We start from the raw sequence: 27148 nt of genomic DNA, 5'->3' as shown, positions 1-27148 counted from the left end.
GTCTCACCCTGGTCCTGTTTGAGGTGGTCTCATCCTGGTCCAGCTGTTGGAGGTGGTCACATCCTGGTCCACCTGTTTGAGGTGGTCTCACCCTGGTCCTCCTGTTTGAGGTGGTCTCACCATGGTCCCGATGTTTCAGGTGGTCTTGGTCTGCTTCCAAGTTAACCTTAAAGGAAAACTCCAACATTTTGGGAAATTAGCTTATTTAACATCTTCCCTGGAGTTAGACAAGAAGATACATACCTTTTTTGTCTCTTTGCGTGCATTTAGCTTTGGGAACAGTCGCTCCGTTAGCGTAGCTTAGCTTCATCACTGGAAGTGGGGGGGGGGCAATAGCCTGACGTTCCCTTACAGTGTATACAGTCACCAAATACACTCCAAATACAACTCCAAAACGTTCATGTAAACATGTTGTGACCTGTGTATTTACCACGTGGAGAAATAAAAAATAATTGAATTAGACAATTACGTTTTCTAAGCAAATATACTCTGAACTATTTTTTGCCTAAGCACTCGTCTCTGCGCGCAGTCCGTGATTTCTACGTGAAGCCGTGTTTGTGGACATTCTCATTAATTCAAAGGATCCGAACCGATTGAAGTTTATGGATACCATGACTTAAAATCATCTTACCTTGACGATTAAAAGCCTCCCCAATTTAGAAAACAGTAATCCAATGGCTGGTATTGATAATATAATACTAACTACTGCACGTAGCTAACCGGAGCTAACACAGAACCGGATGGTCACTAAAGCAGATATAATGACTTCCTTTCTGGGGTTTTCAAAATAAAAGTGCGACGTTTATAGCAGCGGAAAACGTTTATTTTGTACATTGTCTAACGTTAACACAAACCTAAACTAACGTTACAACTAACCTAAAGTTAGTTTAGGTTCGTGTTAACGTTAGATAATGTACAAAATAGTGACCATCCGGTTCTGTGTAGGATCCTTTGAATTAATGAGAATGACCACAAACACGGCTTCACGTAGAAATCACGGACTGCGCGCAGAGACGAGTGCTTAGGCAAAAAATAGTACAGAGTATATTTGATTAGAAAACATAATTGTCTAATTCAATTCTTTTTTATTTCTCCACGTGGTAAATACACAGGTCACAATGTTTACATGAACGTTTTGGAGTTGTATTTGGAGTGTATTTGGTGACTGTATACACTGTAAGGGAACGTCAGGCTATTGCCCCCCCCCCCCACTTCCAGTGATGAAGCTAAGCTATGCTAACGGAGCGACTGTTCCCAAAGCTAAATGCACGCAAAGAGACAAAAAAGGTACCGGTATGTATCTTCTTGTCTAACTCCAGGGAAGATGTTAAATAAGCTAATTTCATAAAAAAAATTTGGAGTTTCCTTTAAAGGTTTGTTTTGAGGTGTGAAAGCATTCGGACCAAAAGCAGAAAATGACCAGAAAGATTTCATTGGCTTTCGTTGACATTTTCTCATATATTCCCAAACGTGCAATTCTTCATTATCATAAGGTTATTATGATGCTGGTCAGGTTAAAATAGCGAAATAATTTAAAAAAGCACCCTGAATCTAACAATGGTAGACATACACCTGGAAGGGTTCATGATACAAGTAATGCATATAGAAATAGAAAAGTATAGAAATGTATGATGCCAAGTCTTCAAACCATCTTCAAACCTGTCTGATTCAGCCTCCATTATTTTATAGTCCAGCCTAATTGGGTTGGCTCTCTTATGTCTTGGCTGAGAGACACACACACTACGTGGTCTGTCGAGTGTGTGTGTGTGTCTTTGTGTGAGAGAAAGTGTGTATCTACTTCTGTTGGTCCACATTAATGAGGCTTCTCTGCATCTGTCATCTCCATGCTTATCCCATATCGCCCCCCCCCCCTCACTCTATCTCTATCTCTATCTCTATCTCTCCTCTCTATCTCTCTCTCTCTCTCTCTCTCTCTCTCTCTCTCTCTCTCTCTCTCTCTCTCTCTCTCTCTCTCTCTCTCTCTCTCTCTCTCTCTCTCTCTCTCTCTCTCTCTCTCTCTCTCTCTCTCTCTCTCTCTCTCTCTCTCTCTCTCTCTCTCTCTCTCTCTCTCTCTCTCTCTCTCTCTCTCTCTATGTATATATATATATACAGTATATCATCAGAGTAGTGCATACCCAACTCTGCCAGTACCACAAAGAGCTGCAGCATACTATTTCTCTCACACACACACACACACACACACACACCTTAGCTATGCTGTTTAACAGTTTGGCGTCAATTTATCTATAGAGTATAAATGATAGACACTGGATTCCTAACTTCCTATGGTCTAGGCAGGATGTGCACAGCTCCATATTTGTGTGGTCATATAATTTTGTAGTTAATGGATTATTCTTGTTTGTTAATGTTTAGTTTCACGACGTCTAGTCTAATCCAGAATTTCCCCAAGGGGAGCATTACAGGAATATCTTATCTTAATCAGTTTGAGATTTTACAGTATACAGTTGTGAAACAAGGACTAGCTTTTATTTCTCTCCTGCAAAATAAAATGCCTTTTACAGTCCAGCCAAGTCTAAAAGTCTGAAAGAGACAAGTCAACATATGCATATTTCAAAGTCGAAAATATTTCAAGTTTCAATTTTTTTTGTCAGAACAAAATACAGTATACTTTATAATGAAATGCTTGTTTCTTATGAGCCCCTGAGAGTGTGCTGCATACAGTAAAGAGAAAGTAAGTAAAAAAAATTAAGTCAATATACATATATACAATACAGAGTAAAATGAGTAACAGTGAGGTATAATACAGAGGTACAACACGTGGGGTAGGGTGCAAATGAGGTATGACTGTGGTGCAAATCTCTTTAATAATAGATAAATATAAAGTGTGTTAAAGTGTCTAAAGTGAGTGGTAAGGTGAGTGTTTGTTTGAAGTGAGTGTGTACATGTGGATGTGTGTGCACGCAGTGTGTGTAGATGATGGGTTGTTACATAGTGTCATTGTCATTGAGCATCCTGACGGCCTGGGGATAGAAGCTCCTTCTGAGTCTCTCTGTACTGGCCATGAGACTCCGGTAGCGCTTGCCTGCCCGCAGCAGTTCAAAGAGGCAGTTGTTTGGGTGACTAGAGTCAACCTGGAAAAGTCACAGAATTTAGTTTTCTAGTCTAAAATTGTATTTTATATTACGGTATATATACTATATATATATATAATTTGTTTTGTTTTAGCAACAGACATTCTGGGACATTTAAATCAGCTACTTGCAAAAGCTGCATACATACAACAGACACTATATTAGTAATGGATATTATGCTATGTGTCATGGATTAGTGAAGTTGGAACGTAAGATAGAAGGGTTATCCACAAAAATCTCCTCACCCTCTAGCTGTGGTTGGGAACTTTCAATAAACCAATAGTAGATGATCTTAATGTTCTAGGGGGCACATGGTTGACAGGATAATTGACAATGTGGCGTGGTCCTGTTAGTGCTTTGTATATAAGGCGGAGGACCTTGAAATCGATTCTAAATGTTATCGGAATCTAGTGCAACACTAGACTGATTTGCTCTCTCCTCTTGGTTTATTTATAAATGGCCATACTTAGCTACGTTTCCAAGGTGGAAGAATTATGTTTTTGTCATCTCGTTGCTGTGTGATTTAAAGCTTAGGTCTGAGTCTATGATCACAGGTTTAATCCAAGGAGTAAGTTGCCCCATATTGCTCAGCAGCATTTCTCTTTTGGTTATAGGGCCAACTAGTAGGATTTCAGTTTTGTCCTCGTTTAATTTGAGGAAGTTGTTGGTCATCCATTTGTTTGTTGCTAAGAGACAGAAATGGAGTTAATAGCTGTGTTAATCATTTGGTTCAGCAGAGATGTACATAGTGGAGGACAGCTGGTGTGGACTATTAGAGGACATAGTGGAGGACAGCTGGTGTGGACTATTAGAGGACATAGTGGAGGACAGCTGGTGTGGACTGTTAGAGGACATAGTGGAGGACAGCTGGTGTGGACTATTAGAGGACATAGTGGAGGACAGCTGGTGTGGACTATTAGAGGACATAGTGGAGGACAGCTGGTGTGGACTGTTAGAGGACATAGTGGAGGACAGCTGGTGTGGACTATTAGAGGACATAGTGGAGGACAGCTGGTGTGGACTATTAGAGGACATAGTGGAGGACAGCTGGTGTGGACTATTAGAGGACATAGTGGAGGACAGCTGGTGTGGACTGTTAGAGGACATAGTGGAGGACAGCTGGTGTGGACTATTAGAGGACATAGTGGAGGACAGCTGGTATGGACTGTTAGAGGACATAGTGGAGGACAGCTGGTGTGGACTATTGGAGGACATAGTGGAGGACAGCTGGTATGGACTGTTAGAGGACATAGTGGAGGACAGCTGGTGTGGACTATTAGAGGACATAGTGGAGGACAGCTGGTATGGACTGTTAGAGGACATAGTGGAGGACAGCTGGTGTGGACTGTTAGAGGACATAGTGGAGGACAGCTGGTGTGGACTATTAGAGGACATAGTGGAGGACAGCTGGTGTGGACTGTTAGAGGACATAGTGGAGGACAGCTGGTGTGGACTATTAGAGGACATAGTGGAGGACAGCTGGTGTGGACTATTAGAGGACATAGTGGAGGACAGCTGGTGTGGACTATTAGAGGACATAGTGGAGGACAGCTGGTGTGGACTGTTAGAGGACATAGTGGAGGACAGCTGGTGTGGACTATTAGAGGACATAGTGGAGGGACAGCTGGTGTGGACTATTAGAGGACATAGTGGAGGACAGCTGGTGTGGACTGTAGAGGACATAGTGGAGGACAGCTGGTGTGGACTGTTAGAGGACATAGTGGAGGACAGCTGGTGTGGACTATTAGAGGACATAGTGGAGGACAGCTGGTGTGGACTATTAGAGGACATAGTGGAGGACAGCTGGTGTGGACTGTTAGAGGACATAGTGGAGGACAGCTGGTGTGGACTATTAGAGGACATAGTGGAGGACAGCTGGTGTGGACTATTAGAGGACATAGTGGAGGACAGCTGGTGTGGACTGTTAGAGGACATAGTGGAGGACAGCTGGTGTGGACTATTAGAGGACATAGTGGAGGACAGCTGGTGTGGACTGTTAGAGGACATAGTGGAGGACAGCTGGTGTGGACTATTAGAGGACATAGTGGAGGACAGCTGGTGTGGACTGTTAGAGGACATAGTGGAGGACAGCTGGTGTGTGTAGGACAGTGTGTTTACTGGTAGAGACAGCATGTTGGCTCTAACCCGCTATCTTCTCCTCTCACCCCGCAGTCCCGACTGCCTTAAATACTCTTCGCCCAAATCACCTTGAGAGAGAGAGAGAGCGCACTTGGCGTCTTTGATTTATTGGACTGCCTCTGCTCCTTCTCCATCTCCTCGCCCCAGCTTGTCACACGGTGGCTATAATTGGGAGTAGCGCGTGACCCACCTAACGCAGCACAGCCACTCAGTGCAGAGGAGGAGGGTGGGGGAGCATCTTTGGGAATTATTTCTTTCTTACTGCTCGACGTCTTTCTCTCCTCGCATCTCTTTTTCTATGCCTCTGTTTCTCCTCTCTCTCTCTCTCTCTCCCTCCTTTCTCTTGCTCTCTGTTTATCGCTCCTATCTCTCTCTTTCTCTCGCTCTCTCCCTTCTATCTCTCTCCCTCCTCTCTATTGCTCTCTTTCCCTCCTCTTTCTCTCTCCCTCGCTCCTTTCTCTCGCTCTCTGTTTCTCCCTCCTCTCTCTCACTCTCTTTCTCTCACTCTCTCACTCTCCCTTCTATCTCTCTCTCCCTCCTCTCTCCCTCCCTCCTTTCTCTCTCTGTTTCTCCTTCCTCTCTCACTCTCTCGCTCTCTCCCTTCTATCTTTCTCTCTTTCGCTCTCTCTCCCTACTCTTTCTCACTCCCCCTCCCTCCCTCCCACCCTCCCATCCCTCTTTCCACAGAAAAAGTAGGGCAGCCAACACCACCAGCACCATTAATTGTTTTGCCCTTTATATCTCAAAAACCAGTGGAGAGTTGGGGAGGGTGTGTGTGTGTGTGTGTGTGTGTGTGAAACACAAATGGAACCTTACCTTTTTCTCTCTGTGGGTTCCAGGAGGCCTCTGCAAGCTTTGAGGAGTGGGAGAGGCTGATGAAGGGCCTGGGGTCCGGGGCCGTCGCTACTGACAACAACCCCTTCACAGAGGTCATGAGCCTGGTCACGCGCATGTACAAGCAAACAGCCATCGCCAAGGTAATGAGAGAGCCGACTGTATGTGTCATCGGCTTCCGAAGGTGGGGTCCCTGGTGGCCTGCCAAGGGGCCCCCTGCAGGCCAGGAGGCCCCCTTGCAGGCCAGGAGGGTCTCCTAATGAGGAAGAGTTCAAATCCATGGTGACTTCATCCATAAGACGTTTGTACAATGTGAGCGCAACGGCTCTGAGAATACATTTCACTCTCTACAGTTACTCCCACCACGTACAAGATAGAACGTCTTAGAATTCTCGACTAAATCATATTTAACACCAAATAACTTCTCAATCTAAAGTTCCTGAAATTAAATCCAATCAAATGGGGGTCAGTTTTGCCAAATGTGTTTGTATTTGACTCCACATGAGAAAGTACCAATTCATCCTCATGTTGATATAGCAGCTAGATGCATAGTACCAATTAATCACCATGTTGATATAGCAGCTAGACTACATAGTACCAATTAATCACCATGTTGATATAGCAGCTAGACTACATAGTACCAATTAATCACCATGTTGATATAGCAGCTAGACTACATAGTACCAATTAATCACCATGTTGATATAGCAGCTAGACTACATAGTACCAATTAATCACCATGTTGATATAGCAGCTAGACTACATAGTACCAATTAATCACCATGTTGATATAGCAGCTAGACTACATAGTACCAATTAATCACCATGTTGATATAGCAGCTAGACTACATAGTACCAATTAATCACCATGTTGATATAGGAGCTAGATTATGCACCATGTTGATATAGGAGCTACCTGTATAGACGAATCACCTTGTAGATATAGCAGCTAGATTAATCACCTTCAAATTCAAGTTTGTTTATTAATTATCACAACAAAATACACATACTTTATGGTGAAATGCTTGGTTCTGTATGAGCCCCTGGGAGTGTGCTTCATACAGTAAAAAAGTTATTAAGAAAGTAAGTAAAAAGGAATATACATATATACAATATACAGTACAATATACAATCTAAAGTACAACCTAGGTACAGTCTAAGTACAGTGAGTAAAAATGAGTGAGGTGAGGTACATACAATGCAGAAAATAAGGTACAAAACTTTGAGGTAAGGTGCAATTGCAAGTGAGGTATGAATGTAGTGCAAATCTCTTTAATAATAGATAAATATAATGTAGTGTTAAAGTGTCTAAAGTGAGTGTTAAGGTGACTGTTTGTTTAAAAGTGAGTGTGTGGATGTGTGTGCAATGAGTGTAGATGGTGGGTTGTTACATAGAGTCATTGAGCATCCTGATAGCCTGGGGATAGAAGCTCCTTCTGAGTCTCTCTGTACTGGCCATGAGACTCCGGTAGCTCTTGCCTGTTAGGCAGTTGTTTGGGTGACGAGAGTCTTTGGTTATTCTCTTAGCATTGGCCCTGCAACGCTTGTTGTAAATGTCCTGGAGAGTCTGCTGCGGTCGTGTGCGGTGCTATTCCCAAACCATGAGGTGATGTTACCAGTCAGGATGCTCTCTATTGTGCATGAGTAGAAGTTCTTAAGGATCTTCTGACTCACTTTGAACTTCCTTAGGCACCCAAGGAAGTAGAGGCGCTGCCGTGCCTTCTTCACTACACTGTCAATGTGTGTGGTCCATGTCAAGTCCTCGGATATGTGGACTCCGAGGTACTTAAAACTGTTCACTCTCTCGACCGGTGCCCCGTCGATGCTGAGGGGGCTGTAGTCCCTGGCCCCCGACCTCCATGTTGATATAGCAGCTAGATTAATCATTATGTTGATAATATAGCAGCTAGTTTAAACACCATGTTGATGCAGGTTGACCTAGACTAGAGAGTCATCTGTATAGCTGTATTCAACAACAGGTTGACCTAGTGGTAGAGAGTCATCTATATAGCTGTATTCAACAACAGGTTGACCTAGTGGTAGAGAGTCATCTATATAGCTGTATTCAACAATATTCAACAACAGGTTGACCTAGTGGTAGAGAGTCATCTATATAGCTGTATTCAACAACAGGTTGACCTAGTGGTAGAGAGTCATCTATATAGCTGTATTCAACAACAGGTTGACCTAGTGGTAGAGAGTCATCTATATAGCTGTATTCAACAACAGGTTGACCTAGTGGTAGAGAGTCATCTATATAGCTGTATTCAACAACAGGTTGACCTAGTGGTAGAGAGCCATCTGTATAGCTGTATTCAACAACAGGTTGACCTAGTGGTAGAGAGTCATCTATATAGCTGTATTCAACAACAGGTTGACCTAGTGGTAGAGAGTCATCTATATAGCTGTATTCAACAACAGGTTGACCTAGTGGTAGAGAGTCATCTATATAGCTGTATTCAACAACAGGTTGACCTAGTGGTAGAGAGTCATCTATATAGCTGTATTCAACAACAGGTTGACCTAGTGGTAGAGAGCCATCTGTATAGCTGTATTCAACAACAGGTTGACCTAGTGGTAGAGAGTCATCTATATAGCTGTATTCAACAACAGGTTGACCTAGTGGTAGAGAGCCATCTGTATAGCTGTATTCAACAACAGGTTGACCTAGTGGTAGAGAGCCATCTGTATAGCTGTATTCAACAACAGGTTGACCCAGTGGATCCCTAGCACCCACACAAGCGTTTTGTTAGAACAGTACGTTATTGAGAATTCATACAAGGCAATTGAAATTAGTCTTCTTACATATCCTTCCTAGTCACACATAGGGATGTAAGGGTTAGCGATTTTACCATAAACCATGGTGTAATTCCCCAGAGCTAGTATCGCCATTTCAAATAGTTATTATCGCTATAACTGTGTTTGATTACCAGCCAGGTTTTCAAGACAGTGGAGACATTCACTGTGTGCCAGACAGGCCACAGCACGGATAAACCCTGGCCAGTGGAGACGAAGCATTTGTCTACTGATGCCATAGAGAGACATAATAGACATGTATGTATAGTATTTAAAGAGATATCAGCATAATGTCCTGTCAGTACCAGGGTTTGCACAAGGTCCTTGAAGTGCTTAAAGTGCTTGATTTATTACCAAAAAAAGTTGAGGCCTGGAATTCCTTGATTTTTTTAACAAGGTGCTTAAAAAGTCCTTGACATTCAAATCAACCATTCACATTGAATGTTTTGTTCTTCCATGATGAAATGGTTATGAATCAAGATTTATTTTTTCTGTTTTAATCAAATCTGACAAGTCGCTGTCTCGCGCACTCCAACTGCTTTTCCTAATTTCTTCGCGCGTGATGCTCTAGCTTGCTCTAGCTGGCAAGCAGGCCAAGAAGATGCTTAAAAAACTGCATTTACAAGTGAATTGTATCTTTCGAGTGACATCCTTGAAAATGTAAAAATAGTGCTTGGAAAAGTACTTAAATGTCCTTGAATTTCATTTTGCAATGTCTGTGGGAACACTGCAGTACATAAACTAGCAAATAAATAATGGGTACAGTCTTGGGTTGATGCAAAGCCGGTTGTGTTTTTTAACCTCCACACTGTCTCTGGCCACGGGCAAATTAAAGTCTATTGTCCAGGACTCTTACCACCATGAAAGTGGCCCCAAAAACGAAATCTTAAAAAAGAATCTGCCAGGTTTCATGAAGTGTTGGCGCAGCATCATTTGATGGTCAAAACACTTGGCCCGGTGCTCAATTAGATCTCCAGGGAGATTATTGCCATGGTAACAGAGCCTAATGGTCACCCGCCAAAGCACTTAGACAAAGTGTACACCCATAACCAATGTTTATCATATGGCACGTGGACTCATCACATCCCGGTGATGTCGCCATGGAAACACACTCACGTTGGAAGTGATTTTCACAGAGAAAGATAATTACAGTTCAGTGTAAGAGTAAGAACATTGCCTGATGCAGACAGTATGTGGGCCCTTAGCATAAATCCAACAGGCACTGTTACTATCCCTATTCAATATCAGCTTTGTACGTAGTGTTCAACAACTGAATACTGGCCTCGTGAGCCAGGCTGGGTAATAGAGTGATAATGTAGAGAGAGTTGGATGTAGTTTTACGGTGAAAACACGTCGCAACATTACAATCATTCACATTGTTTGGAACTAATAATACTTCCACTATAACTCATTAACTAGAATTAGATTAGTCATCGACATGTTCACGCTGGAGATATAGCTCTCCTCCGATCGCCTGTCATCTTTAACTCATTGACCGCCGGGAATTAGTCGGGCCCCGCTCTAGCACTGCCACGCTTTAAAAGATAGGAGTGCGTCACCTTGTTTGTAGAGCTATGACTATATTCTAGCTATGGATACAATACTATGGCCCATTTGACATCACCTATCTATCGTTCAACATGTCAAAAAGAATAAAATGTTCCATCCATATGTTCCCGTGTTATACCGTGGTGAATATAAGTATGGTTTGAGAGCGGTCTAGGGTAAATCCCGAAATGCTGAGTTTTTTTTTGTATTTTATTTTTGTATTTTTTTTAAACAAACACATAAACAAACATGACAACACACGATAAGATATACAAGCAACGTCCTCGTATGAAACCCTCCAACTAGACACTGTCTGGAGGAGGGATATACCAGACCTGGAAAGTGACTTTGATTGGCAAGAAGCATGGGCAAATGTCCGTCTTACATCAAGGAACCCGGACCATCAACAAATCAATCTTAACTATATTCACAGGACATACTTGACTCCTATAAGACTGAACAGAATGGGCCTGAAACAAGACTCAAAATGCTCCCAATGTACAAATGGAGACGAAGGGACATTTATGCACATGTATTGGGACTGCCCACCAGTTAAGGCATTCTGGAAAGATGTGACCCATCAATTATCAAAACTCGTATCTTGGAATATACCAGTACACACCTCTGTATTGCTTTTGAATGATGTTTTTGAGTTTGCAGTAAATCCACAGCTAAAGAGATTGGTTTTATCGGGTATCACAGTAGCTAAAAAACTGATCGCATCACGCTGGTTTCAACCGGAAAAAATGTGCCGGAAAGTTTGGTCTCTTACATATCTCGATGTGATTTATCAAGACATATCTACAGCAAGAATTCTGGGTCTCAACGAATCCAAAATGTCAATGTGGTTAGAAGTGGTGGAGAGAATAAAAGCTAGCTTATAATGGTAGTGTCTGGTTAGGAGTGAGGGATAATGGAGGTACTATCCAAGGAGGGGTCCGGGAGGGGGGGGTTCGAGCTGGAGCATATGTGTGTAGGGTTTTAGAAAATAGGTATTAGGGGTAAATCCTGTATAAGGCATTTGTATAATTGTTAATTTCGTTGGATATACACTGTATACGGTAAAATATTATTATAGACTTTTTTTTTGTCTTGTTTCTGTACTTGCATGTAATTTTAGCCACCTTGACTGTTAGTTTCATTATGCATTGTGTGTTGAGTACTGACTTTTAATCATTTCTGTTTTGCAATAATAAAAAAAAAAAAAGATATACAAGCATTATTTGTCAGTGCACATCCAATGAAATCACATTTTAGTTAATTGTCTTATATAGGATATACCCTTAATACCTGTTATCTAAAAACCTACACACATATGCTCCAGCTTGTACCCCCCCCTTCCGGACCCCCCATTGGATAATCCATCCATTTTACCTCGCTCCTAACCAGACATTACCATTATATGCTAGCTTTTATTTTCTCCACCACTTCTAACCACAATGTCATTTTGGATTCATTGAGACCCAAAATTCTTGCTGTAGATATTTCTTGATAGATCACATCGAGATATGTAATAATCCAGACCTTTCGGCAAATTTTTTCCGGTTGGAACCATCGTGATGCTATCAGCTTTTTAGCCACTGTGATACCCGATAAAACCAATCTCTTTAGCTGTGGGTCTACTGCCTGTCATCTTTAACTCATTGACCGCCGGGAATTAGTCGGGCCCCGCTCTAGCACTGCCACGCTTTAAAAGATAGGAGTGCGTCACCTTGTTTGTAGAGCTATGACTATATTCTAGCTATGGATACAATACTATGGCCCATTTGACATCACCTATCTATCGTTCAATATGTCAAAAAGAATAAAATGTTCCATCCATATGTTCCCGTGTTATACCGTGGTGAATGGTATGAGAGCGGTCTAGGGTAATTCCCGAAATGCTGAGTTATAGCCTATACGCAGTGTTAATTTTGGCAGCTATTTTCATTTTAGTTTTAGTCTGTCATGTGTCAAGTGCTCCTTTTTCGTTTTCATCATATTTAGTCATCTGCATTTATTTTTCGTTTAGTCAGTTTTAGTCAACTAAATGTCTGAGCATTTTAGTCTTAGTCAGTGTTAGTCCCGATTTTGTCTTTTTTGTTTTTGTCTAGATTTAGTCGCAGAAAACTGATGATTTTTGTCTAGTTTTCGCTAATGAAAAAAAGGCATTTTATATTTTTATATTGTAAATAATGCAATCCTATTTATTAAGTATAGTCCAGCCCAAACCCTATCAGCTGATTCACAATAAGTTCAGTAGAAGGCTAGAAGCCCAATAGTAACCAAACATTCCTTGAAATGGTCAATAGATTCAGAAATAGTCAGACATGGAATGGAACATATTCTGATTTAAATTGCTTTTTTCTTTAACCAACAATGGAACATTAGGATAGTGTAAATACACAGTACACACTGATTGCAATTCTTACTGGGACCTACTGTACAAATTTCACACACACATTCCCTTTTGTCCCTCGAGTCGTACCGTAGATCGCTGACGTCACTTAAAATGGCGGCCCCCATCAGAGCATTCGGCTAATAACATTAGCTTAGCGACCCTGCCACCGCACTTCTATGTGCATAAAGTGTGGTAACAAAATATCACAGCCCCTAAGACTGGGAGCGTTCTAACTCTACTGAGCATGTACCCAACATTATATGGAAAATTAAAAGTCATTACGACGTTTTAGTGCACTTCAAGCGCTAAAGGGATTCATAACTTATAGCGGGGTCAATCTCTGTGTTAGTACTCGTCCGTTTCTTTTCTTTTCAACCAACATTACCTTTTTAAGTGAACGTGGTCTTGTCCTTGTTGTATCCATGTGTAATGTTGATAGTAGTGGGTGTACACAGATGAAAGAGAGCAAGTCTGTGTCTGGGATATAGGTCCCGACTCCCAGGCTATTAGCTATTAGCTCTTCTGGCAATAATAGCCATCCTCTCAGCCTCCGTCGTCTTAAATGCTATGTTATTTTGGTAGAACTGTTCGGCTGCCGCAGGAGTGTTGAGAGAGTAGCAGATTCCGTTCATGGTTATTGGTATAAGCTGTAGTCACGAGAGACCTGGGACACGTTTTTAGCCTCACGTATGTTAACGTGACTTATTCTAAAAGTTATAATAATTTTGTCTCATCTTGTTTTAGTCAACATAAATTAAGAGAGAATTCGTCATGGTTTTTGTAAACTACATTTTTGTGTCCTCAATTGTGGTCAACGATATGTAATTAACTATTTAGTGGCGTTGGCGTCACGTGGTCTTCAATAACGTGACATCACGTCTCGTTGTCGTCATGAAAAAAACCTTCATTGACGAAGATCTTTCGTCATCAATTTAGTCAACAAAATTAACACTGCCTATACGTCAATTCCACTATAGACGTTGCCATTTCTTGCCTGTACACGCTATTATTCCGATGTTCCATCATGAATGCATGAAGGGGGGGGGTCGTTTCTGATTATTTGATTGTCAGTAACGGCATTCGCATTGAACGCTAAAAACTAGGGATGTTCGATATTGGCTTTTTTACCGATATCCGATATACCGATATTGTCCAACTCTTAATTTCCGATACCGATATCAACCGATACCGATATATTCAGGCCCCCCCCCCCCCCCCCCAAACAGAATAATTTCAGGTAATTAACATTACATATCTCTTGTCGTGGAATTAACACAACAACATTATGCATACTTTTGACAATAAATAAAATCAGAATGTGTTCTTACTTGCTTGCCTGGGTAAATAAAGGTTAAATAAATGTAAAAAAATTAATATTTTTTTTGAAAACCGATAATTTCCTATATCACATTTTAATGCCAATATCGGCCGATAATATCGGACATCCCTACTAAAAACCCTTATCAGCCCGATTGGTATAAAAGCATTGCAGGATCAAGCTAAAATTTACGTCAGATCGTCCTTACCTGTGATCGGGAGTATTCCAAAAATAATATTCCAATTGTTTGATCGCCATCTGGTACATCCAATGTCCATTTGGTCCACGACATAAGTCACCACAACATATGGATCCGGGATATTTGACGCGCTTCAATGGAACCGGGAGAACCGCTTGCCTCGCCCGACAAGGAAAAGTGAAACCGGAGACATTTGGCCGTTCCACAGGCCAAGATACAAGGTTACAAAGGGTGCTTTATACCGCCGTCTAGCTGGATGCGGCCGGTATTGCACTTTGGCAACCTCAGACTCATTCTCTATGGTAACACCAAGGTCCCTGGATGAATAATGAATACATATATCGAATAAAAGGAAAAACGATCAAATAACGAGTATACTCCTTGGCGTTCAAGCGTCGGCTCCCAATAACGAGTAAACACGTTGTTGGCGGGGAATGAGTTAACCTGTTAAGCATCGGACGGCACGTTGTGCACGTTGCGGCACTTCGCCCTCGTCTGTCGGCTTCAGGCTGTGTTATTGCCGATCAACCAACACATTCTTGGAAAGCTAAAATGGCCACTGTTGACACCCTACTCAACCTATTATGTGCTTCCAATCTCGGGTTACAAGACCAAACAACCAACGAGCGTCGAGTTTCAACCAGGAGCTACCACGTCTGGTTTCGCCTGGCCCTGAACGGACCAGTCACCTCTGACGGTGAAAATAATTTTGTACGTTTTTGTAGCCAATGATGTTTTATGCAAAACTAGCCTGATGTTTGCCCAATGGATAAGAGGTTAAATGTGTGCGTGTTCCTCTCAATTAGCCCGTTGGCTCCCCCTGAGGTTAAGGAATGCCGGAGATTACCATGCAGTGCAATCATTGGTCGGTGAGCAGCAAGCCTCTGGGCTCAGATGTCTGTGCGCTTGGCATTGTTTGCTGATTGGACTTCTGCTCGGTTTAGCCTAACGCTGGACCCCCCCCCCCCCCCCCCCCCCCCCCCCCCAACACACCATCAATAATGCCAATCCAACCAATAATTTCCTCATGTCGATTTTCAGATTCAGACACACTTCACTGTCGGAGGTGGAGCCTGTGAGGTACCGGTATGATAGATTCATACATCTATGTCACCGTTGAAGTGTGTCTGCCTGCCTGTCTGCCTGCCGGTTGGTTGGGTTATATCATTTTCCTGCCAAGCATCTGTTCCTAATCACCCAGGGAGGACTGTCTCTGATGCCGTACTTTAAAGAGACGCTAACAGGCTTCAGAGACTGCGCCGAAATTTGTGTGCACTAATTAAAGCCGGGCAGAAGAGACGGAGGCTGAAGTTGAGGCGTCGGTAATGAGGACCTCTCGGAACAGAGCGGTCGCCTCGCCTGGCGCATGCTGCATTATGGGGCGTGTTGGCTAATTATCATGTACCTACTCCGAAACCAGAGTTCTCTCTCTCTCTCTCTCTCTCTCTCTCTCTCTCTCTCTCTCTCTCTCTCTCTCTCTCTCTCTCTCTCTCTCTCTCTCTCTCTCTCTCTCTCTCTCTCTCTCTCTCTCTCTCTCTCTCTCTCTCTCTCTCTCTCTCTCTCTCTCTCTCTCTCTTCGGAGCAGGTGTGATGGGTGCACAGGTTGGCAGGTAGCAGGGTGTGTGAACATTCAGGGCTGGTTTTCACATCAAGATCAAGGGTCTGTTTGCTGCTGAAGCGTCAAGAACAGGAATACTCCTCGTCACCATAGAGACCTGGTCCTATTCTTAGATGCTTCATGCATGCTGTCGTCAGCCCAGAATCTAACTCGACTGTAACCAGCTGTTTCTTTTACCCTGCCTGTTACAACTCTTGTCTAACTCTTACTACTGTACTGTTACCTCAAAGGAACATTCTAAACATTCAATATCAGCGATGCACAAATACCGATACAGAGTCCTTAACCTTTAACATACCTGCAGAATGATCCATTTTGAATCCAGAATCTGCATGGTTTATGTCGATCCTGTGAGCTTTTCAAATGGGGGGGGGGGGGGGGGGGGGGTATTTGGTGGTAACCAAAATAAAATACAAAGTTCTCTCAACTCGAGTTCAGTTGAAACGGCGAGTAGTCAATGACTCACCCATCCCTATTTCTTTTATATATATATTTCTATTAATATTTTTTTGTACTTCCATCAGATGAAAGGCTTTGGAACATTTACTGCCAATGAAATGTTTTGAAGCATTCATTATTATTATTTTCATATATATTCACATATATTTATTTGTTTCAGTCAATGAATCGTGACGCCCCTATGGGGGGTGTCTCTTATTCTCATTAATGTTGTAATCTTATTAGTAGTGCCTTTTTAACAGCTTCAAATGAATACCAGCCACAGACAAATGCTGGTACTGTAAATATTGGCTGCCTGTCTGCAGTATCCACTAAGCACTATCCACTATCCACTATCCACACTAAGCACTATCCACTATCCACACTAAGCACTATCCACTATTCACTATCCACTATCCACTATCCACTACTAAGCACTATCCACTATCCACTATCCACTAAGCACTATCCACTAACCACTATCCACTAAGCACTATCCACTATCCACTAAGCACTATCCGCACTAGCCAAAAAGTATTAACCACTAACCACTTGAGCAGGTTGCCAGCTTATCTTCAATTCATTTCTATTCTAAAAACGGCTCTCACAGCTAACAATTGAAAGTGAAACTCAAAACAGCTACAACATGGGTAGTAAATCTATATACGTGTGTGTGTGTGTGTGTGTGTGCGTGCGCGTGTGTGTGTGTGTGTGTGCGCGTGCGTGCGTGCGTGTGTGTGTGTGTTTTCTTTTTTATTGTTTTTTTTGTCCAGGCAGGAGCAGTGAAGGACTACATTAAGATGATGCTGGAGACGGAGCAGCTGAAGTTCCTTGTGTTCGCCCACCACCTCACCATGCTGCAGGCCTGCACCGAAGCTGTTATTGAAGCCAAGGTATGGACATCTCGCGGTGCATTTTCCCTGCCTATGGCATAAATTAAGGGTCTTTTCCTTTCCTGTTTACCAGTCATTTTGTATTTTAGATTCGATTCGATTCACTTTATTGTCATTGTGCAGTACAACAGTGCAACGAGATTGTGTACTGTACGTCCAACCAAGAAGTGACAATCAACAGTCAGTTGCAATATAAGACACATATAAATAAAACTGTACAGTAAAGTGCAATGGTTAGCACAATGTGCAATGGTGAGAATAAAAAATTATAATTAAAATAAATCATTCAAATAAAGTCTACATAAGCTATGGCTATATACACAGGTATACAGTGAGGTGCAGTGGGCTAAGTAGAGTTTTGATTCAGAAGTCTGACAGCTGAGGGGAAGAAACTATTCGTGGTCCTGTTGGTTCTGCCTGGGAGGCTGCGGTACTGCGGTAGCGTGCCCCAGAGTGAGTACCCCGCAGGCGGGTGAACAGTCCATGGTTGGGGTGAGAAGCGTCTTTGATATGATATGATACATTTATTTATATTGCGCCCCTCAACCAATAGTTACATCGGCCCGGGGGGCATCCCGGGAAAGAAAGAGAAACAAAAAAGACAGGAACAATACGAAAACAGAAAAAATACATGCAGTCCAACCAAGCAGATAGAGAACAGACATAATACACCAGACATACTACAATACAAAAACTGACATGGATTGTTTATGGTGAAAAGGTGGGTTTTAAGCATGGCCTTAAAGGTCCATAGAGTGCTTGCAGATTTCAAGTTGAGTGGGAGCTTGTTCTCCGTGAGCACCACTTCTCATAGATTGATGAGATGGGATGAGTGGGGTCTTGGTAATGCGTTGGGCATTACCAAGACTGAGATGCAGGTGGTGAGGATGCTCTCAATCGTACAGCGATAAAAGTTTGCTAGTACGAGGGGATAGGTGGAATTTGGCCAACTTCCTCAGGAAAAAGAGGCGCTTGTGGGCCTTCTTGACCAGGGTCGAGGTGTTGGTGGTCCAGGACAGGTCCTCAGAGATGTGGACTCCCAGGAATTTGAAACTACAGACCCGCTCAACCTCCTCTCCATTGATGTGGATGGGGCTGTGCGTGCCTGTTTAATTTTCCCTGGAGTCCACCACTATCTCCTTAGTTTTTTTGGTGTTGAGGGCCAGGTTGTTATTAGCACACCACTGAGCTAGGTACTGGACCTCCTTGCTGACTAGTCCCACCACAGTGGTGTCGTCTACAAACTTGACAATGGTGTTTGAGCCATGCACCGGTTTGCAGTCGTGGGTGAAGAGGGAGTAGAGAAGAGGGCTCAGCACGCAGCCCTGCGGTACACCAGTTTTCAGGATGAGAGTGGAGGACTTGAGGCTGTCCAGTCTGACATGCTGCAGTATCCAGTTGTAGAGGGAGGGGTCGATGCCAAAGTCGTGGAGCTTGGTGATCAGCTTGGAGGGGATGATGGTGTTAAACGCCCCCCAAAAAACGTAATCATTTCAGGTAATTAACATTACATATCTCTTGTCGTGGAATTAACACAATATTATGCATACTTTTGACAATACATAAAATGAGAATTTGTTCTTACTTGCTTGCCTGGGTAAATAAAGGTTAAATAAATGTAAAAAAATTAAGGCTGTCAAATATATCGCGTTAATATCGCGTTAACTCCCGATTCTATTAATGCCACTAATTTTTTTAACTCAAGATTAACTAAAAAAAAAAAAAAAAAAATTTTTTTTTTTTTTACTAGACTTCACTCAGGTGTATTATTGATGCTCTCATTGATACTATGTTTGTTTCTGAAGTGTGTGTGTGTGTGTGTGTGTGTGTGTGTGTGTGTGTGTGTGTGTGTGTGTGTGTGTGTGTGTGTGAGTGTGAGATATAGAGAGAGAGGGGGGTGAGAGAGATGAGGAAGGGGCAAAAGAGAAAAAGAACTGGGAGAGTGTGTGTGTGAGGGAGAGAGGGGGGTGTGTGATTAATCAGCCCTTGTGTGTGTGAATGTAACAAGTTCCTAACGTTTTCTTTCCCCTATTATTTCATGCACACTTTATTCATTGTTTTAAATTATTATTTTCTTTTAAGTTATTTTGTGCACTCTGTTTTGAATTTGATGCAAATTTGCAATGCATGAGGGTCATCCTTTTGTGTTAAATGGCTGCACAAAGCAAGCATTTGTTGACTCGCATGTTGATAAGAGTATTAAAACTTGGAACTTGAAAAAGATCTGTTTAAGGTAAAAAAGAAATTAAAAATAAAAATGCGATTAATTTGCGATTAATCGCGAGTTAACTATGGACAATCATGCGATTAATCGAGTTAAATATTTTAATCGTTTGACAGCACTAAAAAAAATATATATATACTTTTTATTTTTTTATTTTTTAGCCGATACCGATAATTTCCGATATCACATTTTAATGCCAATATCGGCCGATAATATCGGTAGGCCGATAATATAGGACATCCCTACTTTTAACCTAAATATTTTGTGTTTGGTTAACGTTCCAATTTCTAAAAGCCAAATTGCTAACGTGTCGGGTGACCCAATCTAGTTTTGGCAGTGCAATTTCTCCTTTTTCTAAACTGCCACTTAAGATTCAAAATCCCCTGCCTTATCAGAGAGAGACATGTACATTAGAAGGCTTTGTTCACAGGACCACAGCTGCGTGAACCACAGACGGAGCTAGGAGCGATCTATTAATAGTCCATTAATTTCCCTATAGCTGCAGGAGATTCTAGAGACTCGCGAGCAGCCGGAGAGGTCTACAGTGAGAGGTTACGTTGGCATGCAGGTTATTTCTCAGAAAGGTAGCCAGGGGTGATTCTTTTGAATGGAGATACTGCTGTTCACTAGGGATGGAATGGTCTTTGTAAAGATTCTGAACCGTTCAGTTTGACTACCACTGTTCAGGGCACCTAGAGACCATTTTGTTTACTTTGGTACTGTGTGGAACCCTTTGCTGTAGCCTAATGCATCACTCCTGTGGTGTGTATGGAGTGCTTTTGTAACTGGCCTTTGACTATTTTGATTGTTGTCAAATTTTGTTTTATGTTTTATTTTTTTTGTTCTATTGATCTTGGTGATCCCATGACCTTTTTTCTAGCGCCATCATCAGGCCAAACTTAACATTTTCATAATTTGTGTATGTCCTGATCTGTTAAGGTGCTCCCATAGTCGAGCGGACTGTACACGGACTGGACTCTGCGGAGGTCCACTGGACTCTTTGAGCTTTCATAGTCGAGCGGATCTCCGCGGACCAATTTCCTACATGTCTCGCGCCAGTTTACACCAGTTTACACCTCGCGCCAGTTTGTTTGACACCAAGTGGGCGCCGCGGACGTCCGCGCGTCAGAAAATAGGAGCTTCGCACTTGGACTCTGCGTTGGGTCTGCTTTGAGTACCCTTTGGGTCAGCTTTGAGCCCGCGGGAGTCTGCTCCGTGTATGATCCTCGACTATGGGAGGGCCTTTAGTCATACAGTCATGAAACTGATGGCCAACACATTTGTCAAGTACATGAAAAAGGCCCTACTTTTTTTCCTCCAGTACTAAGTCCCTACTAAGTCTGTTCACCTGATGCTCACCAAACTTGCTGTGTGGAATCATGAGGACTAACGTTTTCTTTTTATTTTTATTTTTGTATGGCATTTCTTTCTGCTTTCTTGTAGATAGGACAGTTTGGAAATGGGGAGAGAGAGAGATGGGGACATGCAGCACATGTCCTGGGCCGTATTCGATGCGGTTATGCTGAGCGTATACGTGGTGCGCCACTGGGGTGCCCCTAGGGACTAACCTCTTTTAGTGTGTCATTTAGATAATTGATAGCGCAAACCATATGACCGTCAGAACTAATACGATTTCGGAAAAATGCATTTGTTAAAAATTTTTACAAATACTATAAAACGTCAATTAAAAGCAGAATCCCATATAGACACTTTTACTGGCTGGGTGTAGCTACAGTACACGTTCTGACAAATAAAGGTCAGTCTCAGTTCGAAGACGGGTCTACATTCATTGATTATCTGGTTGCCATTGAAGGAGTTTTCTTTTCTTTAAATATATATAATTATATATATATAAATGTGACAACAGTCACATTTGCTGATCTCAGAGAAAAAAGTATGACCTGAAATTCAAGAAGGTAAAAGGACCAGACAGCGTGGTGGGGGGAGGATGCTCATTACAAGTAAGGGTTAATCAACTTGTAGGTGTGCTGTGAATGGTTTTAACTTTTTCACTGCAGCACTAGGTTAACCATTTCACTGCCGCACTACCAAACGGTTAACCCTTTCACTGCGACAATACACAGAAGGTTAACCCTTTCACTGCCACACAACAGCCGGTTAACCCTTTCACTGCCACACTACAGAAGGTTAACCCTTTACTATCACACTACCGACGGTTAAACGGTTGATTATTGTTGAATACAAGTGGATTATTCTGCTTATACCATGGTCACTTGCCAAAGAAAAAAAATTTGCCATTTATTTATATTTCCAACATTAAAATATAAAGAAATGTGTTATTTATGCTTTGCTCACTGCTGACTTTCATTGTAGTCCCTCTGTGCCACCTTAGTCTGTCACCACTTGACTGTTGGCAGTGACAATGACCCAGAAAGCTAACTTTATGCTAGGAAGCCTTTCTGTCAATAACTTTGCCTATGCTATGGTTAATAAATATGTGAATAAAATAGTGAATATGAGCTGATTTGACAAAAAGGCTGGCTTGCTAGGCAGACATCTCATTGTTCCTAAATCAATAACCCTTTTTTCATGTTAAATATGTCGTCAGTCGTAGCCTCAAGAGCATTCATTGCTGTGAGTTGAATTGTGAAGACGGGATGTGCCATGATATGAAGGGATTATGCAAATCCAGGAATATATTTCCTCTCCACATACCAATCTGCTTTGCTGGCTCTATCTGGGAAAAACAATAATAGGCCAACAGAATACTGCATGTGTAATTGCAGAATAACTACCGGTATATCTGCGTAAAACACAGCGGTGCAAAACAATTCATGTTTAATGTAAGTGCACCAATGCCAGAGAGCACATTCGGCTGAATAGTGAGATGTAGCACATCCTACCTGGTCAGCAACTTTGTTGCAAACCTTGCCGCAGAGACACTATATAATATTAACGTCTAATGTAAGCTCCCATTATCAGTGCTACTGATACTGTACAGCAAGGAGTATGAAACGTTTATATGTTTCCTTGTAAAACAGGCACAAATATGAAAATTATGAAAGTCCCTATTATTAGGCTTCTCAAATATAAGAAAAAACTAAACATTTATTTAATATTTTACAACGCTGAGTAATAACCACCCAGGGGATGCTGCTGCGTCTTTATGCCCTGTCATCTGTGAGGTGGTGAGATCCACAGGCGGTGCTGTGTGAGGCCGCGACACCCGGCACACTGCGCTCTCAACCGCTGAAAGATGATCTTGTAAGAATAGCCGTGTTTACATGTATCACCGTTGGATAGTTTTTGTAAAAAGTTCACGTCTCCCATCTTTCTCTCTTTCTTGACCCATTTTAAGATTCAGATTCAGAGTTTTATTTGCCACATGGAAGCAATTCAATCATACAGTTTTCATACAAAATCATAAATAACGTTCTACCATGGGCAAAAGGAAGAAGAATAAGAGTTTCAGATGCTACTAATTTACATTTACATTTACATTTTGTCATTTAGCTGACGCTTTTATCCAAAGCTTACAGGTTCTGTATGACAGATTCAAGAGGTTTATTCATCACATACATACACAAGACATATAGTGAAATGAAGGTGGCCATTGTGCAAAAAATACAAATAATAATAGAATCAAATAGAATAGAAATAAAATAGACATGATAAATGTACTAAGACAAAACACAAAAGGCATGTCAGCAGGAAGGGTACAACTGAGTAACAATGTTCATCAAACAGTGCTGAAACTTGGGTGCTGCAGTAGGGGTGTAAAGGTACACGTATCCGTACCAAACCGTTTGAGTACTGGACCTAAGGTTCAGTATGGCTGTGTACCGAACGAATGCAACGGTATGTTAACCACTAACAACCGCCCACCGGGGGCTGTTTTTTTTCACAATCTAATGTAATTATTATTTTTATTTATTTAATAAATCGCTTATTAATTTCAATATAGAATATTAGTTGAGGGAGGTAGTGTGACCTTCCACACGTTACACTCTCCCAGTGAGAGTCCGCGCTGCCAGGTGAAAAGAAGTGGTGGGCTGGGTACACATGTGTCGGAGGAAGCATGTGATATTCTCCGCCCTCCCAGACCGACGGTAGGGGGTAGAGTGCGCAACGACCAGGAAGGGGATTGGGAATTGGCATAACGACTAACATTGGGAGGGGAGAAAAACGGAAAAAGAAGGGGGGAAAAGATAATAATAAAAAAATATATATATTCGTTGACAGCCCTACAAGTACAATTAGTTACTGCACACTACATCACCCCTGAGTGGAACATGGAAAGCCAAACCTTCCCTCAATGTACCGAAAACCTGTACCGAACCGTGACTTCAAAACCGAGGTATGTACCGAACCGTGGTTTTTGTGTACCGCTATGCTGCAGTGATGAGTGCATAGAAGTAGTAAAGACATATTAGTAAAGACATATTAGTACAGTAGGAAGAGTGCATGATAGTATAAGACAGTAAGAATGTTGTTTGTATTTCATTTCAGATATTGATTGAAGTAGTGTGTTTTTAGTCGACGGTGAACCATTGATCGGGTTTCGGCTGTTCTAACTGTGGTGCTCGGAGTTCTTTATCGTCTGTTAAACGGTGGCAATTCCCAGGGGTCAGAATCAATTAATTTATTTATATTTCCTCTTGCTCTGTAGCAGCTATTCATTAATTTGTTCTTTATTTTCACAAAAAAATGTACACTGAGGGGCAACCCTCATTTACAGTGTATACACATAGTCGTCATCAATAGTCATCAACAATCATCAAGCAATATACAAAGTACAAAAAATAGTAATACAAATAAATAAAACTGTACTCTTAATAGAAAATGTATTTATTTAAAAACGTTACATACTATGTTATTGAGTCACACCACTGACTGTGTCCCGCTGTGTCCATGACCAGGGGTGTAAAGTACTTGAGTAATTGTACTTTGTTACAATACTTAAGTACTGTTTTGGGGGGTTTGTACTTTACTTGAGTATTATTAGGTTTGTATACTTGTACTTTTACTCAATTACATTTCAGAGGAATAAAAACATACTTTTTACTCCTTACATTTAAAATGCAGACCTACAAAGTGCAAATCTTGCAGGTCCAACAACTTTATTTAAAAACAGCCAATCAAATCCCCATCAATGGAAAATTAACCCACCCATGCTGATTGGTCCTTGTGCAAGACTAGTAAGGGGGGATCTTTGATTAAACAAACACCTGCTATCAGAATAATAGACAGTCAGAAAAAAAGTTTTTACTTTTTAGTGCATTTAAAAGTAGAAACTTTTTTACTTTTACTCAAGTGTGTTTTTAGCCAGATACTCTGATTTTTACCTGAGTACGATTTTGAGACGGTACCCATACTTTCACTTACCGTAAGTATAATTTCTGGGTACTTTTTACACCCCTGTCCATGACTAAGTTATTGAGTCACACCACCAGATGTACTTATTACATACTGCTACATTTATTCAATTCTGTACTTGTGACACGGCAGCATCAGAATACTAAAACTAGAATGGGTGCTCGTTGGAGCACATGTTAATCTGATGACCGATAAAGACTTATACTTATACTATAGTTGGTAATAAATATGCCCCCCCCCCCCAATGAAGGAAGCATGTATGGCATGTACACATACGTTTTATGTAGGGATGCCCCGATCACGTTTTTTGCCACCGATCACCGATCGTCGTGAGCCATATCGGCCGATACCGATCCGATACCGATCGTTTTTGATTAAAAAAAATTAAAAATGATTTTATATAATTTTTTATTTATTTTTTTATAAAATATATATATTATATAATTAGACTTGTACTTTTATTATCTGCGAGACATCGCCACCACGCAACAAGCTCCACTGTCTGTGTGTACTCTAGTAGCCTCCAGCTACGGCCAGGATTCTCCGGAGCTGCAGCTGGACCCTATACTCAAGTAGCCTGCAGCTACGGCCAGGATTCTCCGGAGCTGCAGCTAGACCCTATTGATCATATTCAACAACATGCCCTCAGCTCGAATACGCATCGAATGAGTGTTATAAAACATTGATATCAGGAGCTATCTGTGGCCACTGCTGGCCGGCTATATAACGTTGATACAGCGCCTCGGTGAACTATTTAGTTCAGTGGGACATTTCGTTTTGAACAGTGAGCTGGCGTCAGCTAACGTGAGCTACAGCTGAGGTATCATACACGTCTCTACTAGACTTGCTGGAGCGTTTGTTGATGTCAGGAGCTATCGGTAGCTGGCCGGCTAGATACCGTTCGGTTAGACAATGCCTCATCATGTATTGGACTGGAAGTGAATGGTTGACTGGGTCATTTTGTAACGGTAGCTAACGTTAACTCAGGGAGACGCCGTCCTCCCGTCCCACTAGACTAGACCCGTGTTTACATGCGCGCGGGAGGGGCTGGAGGGAGCAGACGAGGGAGCAGACGCTGCACCACTGTGTGGGAGTGAGTGCAGCTCCCGGTGTCTGAGACAGAACTCAGCGAATGAGATCGGTTTTGACGATCGGCGAAAATAAAGCATTATCACCGATCACCGATCGCATATTTATACTGATTATCGGCCGATAACGATCGGTGGCCGATCGATCGGGGCATCCCTAGTTTTATGTCGTCTCTTGTGGCCTTTTCAGGATGTGTGTGAGTCACAAGTGCTTTCTTGCAGTTTATGGTTTTCATTGAGATTGATGCATACACAAGTTGTTTCCATTAGAAAACACTAGCGTTTACGTTAGGTAGTCCACAATTCAAAACCGAAACTCTGACTGCCCAGCTAAAAGTCTGTAAATCACGTTAAGATTTCTCAAAGTGCAACTGAGTAACATTAGGATTAGATGGTTATTGCAAACAAGAGGCGTGCTGGTGGGTGAAGCTCAGCCAAGAGGGCGGTCTATGGCCACGCTCACTATTTACATCACAATTAACTCCCCACATGCACATGCACATCTTCAGTTTCTTATAAATGAGTGCGTAGGAGAAAATGTCCTTAACCTCTTAAGCCCGAGCTGTCCGGTACCGGACCGACAATGACATCACGCCATAAATCCATCTCTACAGACTGTATGAATTAATGTTGTGTTTTTTTCTCCTCAAATGTAGCCAAGAGTAAAGACCCTAACCGTGTCAAAACAGCAGTCAAAGTGTATATTTTCAGCACTACGTTTGTTTACCAATGGTTTTATGTCTTATTAGTGAAATATTAGTTATAGAAATCTAGTCGGAAAAAGGCGAGGATTGACGCGAGGATTTGGCGCAACCTAACTTTGAGTAGTCTTTTGAGAGGAGACCCAGGGATTTGGATGGGCTTTCGAATAAAAAAAATAACTACACTTCCCAGCTCACGCCAGCCCCTGTCAATCATCTGACTTCTAGATTAACTTTTTTATTTCTCTTATTTTTCTGGATTATCTCCCACAAACCTGAACGTTATTGGCATAAATTAAAACACAGTTCGTTTCTCTACCTTTCTGGGAACGTCTAGCAAAAAACGGCGTTTCAATCTGATGAAAGAAATTACATTATAAACAAGTAACTGTATTTACAGTAGATTTCATTCACGGTTTTTGCTGCACGCCTGGTGATACTAAATCCAGATTGAACTCTGCCATTGGAAAGGGGAGATTTGGCCTGATCCATAGATGTGTGACTTGGCTATAATAAGGGCCTGATATTCTATATTCTATAATC

At 41.9% G+C, this 27148-nt stretch overlaps 1 protein-coding gene across 1 annotated transcript in view; it reads left to right on the top strand.

Moving 5' to 3' along the window:
• The window catches only part of zranb3 (zinc finger, RAN-binding domain containing 3), a 202725-nt gene that overhangs the window by 44027 nt on the left and 131550 nt on the right, over nt 1-27148 (top strand). Inside the window, exons 8-9 of the mRNA XM_084315238.1 lie at nt 6071-6208; nt 17136-17255. Coding sequence (XP_084171364.1) covers nt 6071-6208; nt 17136-17255 — 258 coding nt within the window. The remainder of the gene's footprint in view (nt 1-6070; nt 6209-17135; nt 17256-27148) is intronic.

The sequence above is a fragment of the Notolepis coatsorum genome, assembly GCF_963971535.1.
Source record: "Notolepis coatsorum genome assembly, chromosome: 1".
Classification (NCBI taxonomy): domain Eukaryota; kingdom Metazoa; phylum Chordata; class Actinopteri; order Aulopiformes; family Paralepididae; genus Notolepis; species Notolepis coatsorum.
The sequence above is the reverse complement of the archived record's forward strand: the minus strand, read 5'-3'. Positions and strand labels throughout refer to the sequence as shown.